The following is a 6,501-nucleotide window of genomic DNA, read 5'->3' as shown; positions in this document are numbered from 1 at the left end:
TATCCATCCATCCATCCATTTTCTATGCCGCTTATCCTCATTGGGGTCGCGGGGGTTTGCTGGAGCCTATCCCAGCTGACTTCGGGCGAAAGGGTACACCCTGGACTGGTCGCCAGCCAATCACACATATACAAACAACTATTGAATTATTATTGTTTAAAATCAATAATACATTCATATTATTAGTATTCTGCTTCTTTATTATTATTCAAAATGTGAAATTCTATATAATTGAATTTTGTGATTTTTTAGAACAGAGGCAAAGGAGGATAATTATGTAGATATTATTATTTATAATAAATAAATAATACTAATTATTATTGTTTAGACTAAATAATACATTTGTATTATTATTTCTATGTATGCATTTTTTTGTATGTACTTATCGAGGACACTCACTGAACACCTCGTTTAATGAGGTCCAATACGGCCGAGAGGAGTTTCTAATGAGTGTATAGCTACATAACACCCCCAAAATATTAGAAACAGCAGTGCAACAGTGAACAATGTTCAATAAAACCCCCCAATAAAAAGTCTTCTATTGGATCTCATTCGATGGGCAGGTGTACTTCATATTGTGGAGGTGGAGCCTGAGAAAGTGGCACTGTTTAGTTTAGAGCTGGAGCCTATCCCGGAGAGATGGGGTATTGTGAACATGGCACACATAATCAAGATACAGTGGAGCCTCAGTTTTCGTCATTAATTAGTTCCGAAATGTCGGAAATGTACAAAAACCCAGGCAACGTTTCCTTTTGGAAATAATGTAAATCCAATGACTCCATTCCAGACGCCCAAAAATATGAACAACAAACATATTTTATCCCAAATAATTATAGAAACATTCGGAAAACAATGTGAAGGAATTACAAATGGAATGGAATTTGTTGATGTGGACTTCCTGTCTATCCTGGTGAAATTGAATGCAATAGTGTTGATCAGATTGTTGCCACTTGCAACTTTCTTTGGCCCCATGGCGGGTTATTTAGCAGATGTACTCAATAAAAAAAATGCATGGACGTTGAGTCAGCAACGCTTAGCGTGCTTTGTTTGGGATTTGATTTGGCGGTAAACTAAGAAAGCTGAGGATTGCCTGTGCAGACATATAGGCATTCACACCGATGGACAATTTCATCCCCGTTTAACATAACATGAATGTTTTGGGGATGTGGGAGGAAGCCGAAGTACTCGGAGTGCACCCACAGGGAGAAAAAACTCTCCACAGAAATGAAATCCAAGCTGTCTGTCATCAAGTTAACTGAGTTGAGGAAGGTTACAAATAAATGTTGTCTATTTAAAAGAGGTGCGAACGAAGGTGCTCTTGAAACACTCACACTTGCAGAAGGGGGCGCTACTGAGGACGGAAGAAGGTCAGCGGCTGTGCCTGAGTGGGGATGGAAAGTCAACTTTTTTTTTAACTGCGGAAGAAAAGCCATGAGAAGGCAAGATAAACGTCACTGTAGAACTTTTCACCTTTCCTTGCACATTTTGACCATTGCTAGACCTTCAAACCTTTAAATTGGTGTAAAAATATATATATATATAAATTTAAACTACACTCTCCCTGTCTTGGTGGCTGTTAACTCTTAAAAGAGCAGGTTAGAAGCTCGTTTTGTGTTTAGGAGTTTAGAATGTACCGGACATTGATTGATTATCAGGGGTGGCCAAACTGCGGCCCAGGAGCCATTTACAGATTGTGGTTGTTTTTTTTTAATTGGTCTTCAGTAAATTCTAAAAATACAATTAAACATAAAAAGTTTTGAAAAAATCTACAGCAAACAAAAAGAGCAGTAATTTTTTGAGAATTAAGACAAAATATTAGGAAAATAAAGTCATAATATTAACTGAAAAAAACAGACATCAAAGACTAAAATATACAATAAAAAAATTTGTAAAACTATGAGAAACAAACAAAAAAAATTACAGTTGCAATTTTAGAAATATTTGGATGGATAAAAGTTATACTATTACAATAATAAAGTCAAAATATTATGAGAATAAAAGCTGAATATTCCAAGGAAAAATGTATGAGAATCAAGTATTATATATATATATATATATACAAAATATTTTAGAGATAAAAAAATGTCTCTGCATTTCTACATGGTTTGGTTTAAAAAATGTAAGTGTACCTGCATCTTTTGATTTTTCAGTATACGCAATATGATGCACTTATGTGCAGAGAAATGTCTTTTCGTTTACTCTCACTGTCCTTTTCAGGAGTTAACTTGAAACAGTCAAAACGTCCAAAGCAGACAAATCCACGCTTTTGTCTGACTACTGTAACGGCCTTCTCACTGGGCTCTCTAAAGCAGCTGTAGAACAGCTGTACTACATCCACAATGCTGCTGCTCGAGTCCTGACTAGAACCTGGAAATAGGAGCATGTTAGTGCAGTGCTCAGGTCTCTGCACTGGCTTCCTGTCGCTCAGAGGATCGACTTTAAAACAGCTCTGCCATATCAACCATCTCCAACTCTGAGAAGCTCAGGAAGTGGTGGTCTCCTGCTGGTGCCCAGGGTCAGGACTAAACACGGTCAGGCTGCGTTGCAGTTTCAGTAAAATCTGGAAGAGTCTTCCAGAAGATGTGAGACAGGCCTCATCTTTGACAATGTTCACAAACGCGGACAACTTAAAGTATTTTATCTGCGCTCGTTGTTAAATTTAATTCATGAATTCCTACTTTTATGTTTTAGGGAATGATTTTATTGCCTTCTTCTCTGCAAAGCACTTTGAATTGCCTTGCACACAAATTGTGCTCCATACATAAACTTGCCTGGCCTCATGCAATCAAAACAAGCCAACTTATAGGGGCCAAAAATTACTGCATGACGCAGTAGTTGTACACCACTGCCAGCAATGTTAATAAACTGCCAGTATGTTAATAAACATACTGCTAACTGCATCCAGCAATCCCTTGTTTATGGCGGTTAATTGCTTCCATTCCCAACTGTGATATGTGAATTTTTGCTAAATGGAATGTTTTGGTAGTTAGAGCATAGAAAAGCATGTTTATGACCTTCTACTACACTTTTTAACATTATTAGAGCCCCCTAGACATGAAATAACACCCCTATAGCCACCTTTACACTGCTATTACCCAATATAAATATAAATAACCCATAATATAGACTCACACGTTTCTTGTTGTTGTTCCTTTTTTACTTCCTGTTTCTGTACAGTACTTCCTACGGTGGCTATTGTCTCATCAACCTAACATTACTGACACCTAGTGACCAGTGTAGAATACTACATATCATCACAGCATCTTTGAATGCGTCTTCTTAATGACTTATTTTTGCATTTTACGTCACTGAGGCATTTTTATGCTTAATGTATGCCTATGTGACACATGTAAAATTTGCTTAAATATGCATTTTTTTTTTACTACTAGAAGGCCATAGCCACGAAACAGCATGATTTATTCATTCACATATTATTGAAAAACTGTGACAGAGTGAAGCCGCAAAATGGGAACGAGCGATGGGTGACTGTACTTCTGTGACTGCCCATCAAAACTAAGCATCGTCATCGCAGGTCATGCAGGTGTACCTAATGTTGTGACTGATAAGTGTTTTTGTTGGCGGGACATCAGGACACACTTCGGAAGAGTTATCAAAAAATTTTGCGTTAGCGTGTGAAAATTTGGAAATATTACCTACTACCACTAATACTAAATATTACCAGTAAAAATATAAAAACTGGGGGAAAAGTCTGAGCGCACAAATGCAAACAAATGACTGACCGCCATATTTAAAATATTGTAAATATCGGAGGTAATGTAATCATAAAAATTCAAATACAGCTGAAATAAACTGCAGCGGGGTTTGTCACTTTCAGTGACTACACTAAATATTACATTTTAAGTTGTTTTTCCTCAACAATGCGCACGATATTTCACTGTGGGGTGGAAAAAGGTAAGACTTACGAATGATTTGCTCAATGAGTCCTGCCTGTCACTTAACTGACAACCAAAGTCAAAGGAATTATCCTGAGATATGGAAATAAATGTTATATTCTTTATTCTCACATTGTATTGGGGTCATATCAACAATAGCAAATCTTGTCAAGAGCATGCTTTTAAAAACACCCCCATATGGAGCAAAACCTTAATTGGGACACTTTCATTCAACAAAAGCTATTAAATATTATTTACAAGGAGGGCAAACATCTTCCAGCGAAGACAACCGTCAAAAAACACAAGTTGCAAAAACTTGTCTTGCTCTCTGTACTGTATTCATACACTGTATATATATACGTATATACTGTATATATACGTATATATACATACATACAGTAGTGTATATACAGTATACACTGTATATAGTGAGCTGGTTGAAGTACACACAGACTATTGCAGCAGAGACGACAGATGGAGAAGAGGATCTCACCGTGGAGCTTTTCAAAGTATTGCACTAATAACTTTTTTGTAGTGTTTGTTTTGGCCGTGAATGTCACATGATGTGATTTCTGGAGTCCTCCCTCTTGACGTGCTCCCCCGTCTTGTCCAAGCACTTGCTCCTCTTGTTCTGGTGTGTCTTGACGTGCTTGGCGAGGTGGTCGCTCCGCATGAACCTCTTGCAGCAGTCCGGGCACACAAAGCGCTTCTCGCCGGTGTGAGTCCTCAGGTGTCTCTGCAGCTCGTCCGAGCGTGTGAAGCTTTTGCCGCAAAAGAGCCAGTTGCACACGAAGGGCCTCTCCCCGGAGTGCCACCTCAGGTGCGCCTTCAGGTGCGAGGTCTTGCCGTACACTTTGCCACAGCCGGGGATGTGGCAGACGTGCTGCTTCTTCTTGCCCGCCTCCTCGCTCCCGGAAGTGGACGCCGACTGGCAGTTGGGGCAGCGGCACCTCCGGCAGCGACGCGCGGTGGCCAAGGGGGACTTGGTGTGGAGGAGGGCGGCGATTTGCGTCTGGTACTGCGCAAAATCCGCCGTGTGGCCGTGCAGCACCAGGCCTCGCTGCAGCTGGAAGCGATGCGGGTGGCCGACGTGGTTGCCCTGCTGGAGGCTCCACCACGGGATGTCCTCAGCCGGGTTGGGGGACAACTGTCTCTGCTGCTGGGGCACAAGGCCCGTGGGCCCCGTGACGAAAGTGGGCATGGCGGGCGGGATTGGGGTGGGCGCCGCGTAGCTGACCGCTGGTACGTACGTGGGCGGACACGTGGACTGCATGGAGCACGGAAGCATCTTCACCGGGGAGAAGTCATACGGGTAGCCGGGGTCTGCGGGCGGGGTGAGGGGCAACTCGTGCGGGGAGCTGAACGAGCCGAGCGGCTGCGGCTTGGAGGATAGTCCGAAAGTGGAGTTGCTGGCCAGGCTGCTCGGGGGGCTGCCCTCGTTAGTCCACGGGTGGAACAAGCGCGAAGGGGAGCCCAGGGTGGTGGGGTCGTAGGGAACCTGGAGGAAGTCAGAGGGGCTGGACGCCGGGTGGTGGTGGTGGTGGTGGTGCCCGATTCGGTTACAGGTGGCGGCCAGGAGAGCCAGCGGGGAGTGCTTGCAGTTCTCCGGGGAAGAGTTGGGAGTGCGGTCCTGGAAAACATGGAGACAATTTAATTTATTTTTTTTAAGAAACGGTAACTACTTTATTAGGGTCACATGCACGACATTTAGTACATAAAAGTGAAAAAGTTTATTATTATGGCTACAGTCTGTACTTTTAATAATAAACATGTTGAATTAGTAACTTTCTGACCTGGGCTCGCTTAACATTATGCAGGTGTACCTAAAGAAGTGCCCTGCAGGTCTGACTAAAAGTTTAACTTCCATGAGCTTGACATCACCGTTTCCGTCATTAAACTATTTTTAAAACACATTTACTTGAATTGGGAAAACAAAGTTCAGACACGAACCTGGAGAAAGGCGTGGAGAGTCTCGTTCCGCAGCACAGCCACAGCTGCCATGGTCCTCCTCCGCCTCGGCGACGGCAAACACCAAGAAATACGCCCCAAAAAGTCGCTTATAATGTCTAAAAATGCCAGCAACGGCGGCAGGGGAGGCAGAAAAAAGTGTATGCGAGCGAGCCTCCGACGCTTCCTCTCTCCCAGATCTCCTGGCACTATCTGACGGGGTGGCGGATCACTTCAGAGGATTTGATAAGCACTTTGGTGGGCCGCCAGCCAGTCAGAAATAAGATTTATGACTTTGAAGTTTGCCGCTGCCCAATCATCAAAGAATGGCGGCTCTTTGAGGGGAGGCAAGCAGATCCTTTGAATCCACAAAGCTCCTATTGGTGTGTTTGTGGCGGGAGAAAGGAGCTGATTATTAGCAGGGGGGCGGGGGAGGGAGGAGATAAAGGCGGGACAATTAATGAAGTAATCACTATGTGGGAAATGTATATACACAAATAATTGGATTTTCCTGATCAAAGCCCCCCCAGTCTGCCCTGGAGAGGCCGCCATTGGCTGCCCCAGTCATCTGATCCGCTTTTTGTAATTAAGGATTTGTAGTAGAACTCAAGAGCCCCACAATGTGACATTGTTATCGTTGCACATCTCAGAGAACTCGATG

General features: G+C 42.8%; 1 protein-coding gene across 1 annotated transcript; it reads right to left on the bottom strand.

Annotated features, from left to right (window-relative positions):
* Positions 1-1,956: 1,956 nt before the first annotated feature.
* On the bottom strand, positions 1,957-6,156 carry sp5a (Sp5 transcription factor a). Its single transcript, XM_054787240.1, has 2 exons — positions 5,844-6,156; positions 1,957-5,523 (listed from the first exon to the last, which is right to left on the bottom strand). The coding sequence occupies exons 1-2, from the start codon at positions 5,892-5,894 to the stop codon at positions 4,450-4,452; spliced, it is 1,125 nt and encodes a 374-aa protein (XP_054643215.1). The 5' UTR covers positions 5,895-6,156; the 3' UTR covers positions 1,957-4,449.
* Between the last annotated feature and the right edge of the window lie 345 nt (positions 6,157-6,501).

Source organism: Dunckerocampus dactyliophorus, chromosome 9, assembly GCF_027744805.1.
Source record: "Dunckerocampus dactyliophorus isolate RoL2022-P2 chromosome 9, RoL_Ddac_1.1, whole genome shotgun sequence".
Classification (NCBI taxonomy): domain Eukaryota; kingdom Metazoa; phylum Chordata; class Actinopteri; order Syngnathiformes; family Syngnathidae; genus Dunckerocampus; species Dunckerocampus dactyliophorus.
Note: the sequence above shows the minus strand (reverse complement) of the source record. Positions and strands in the feature narration are given on the sequence as shown.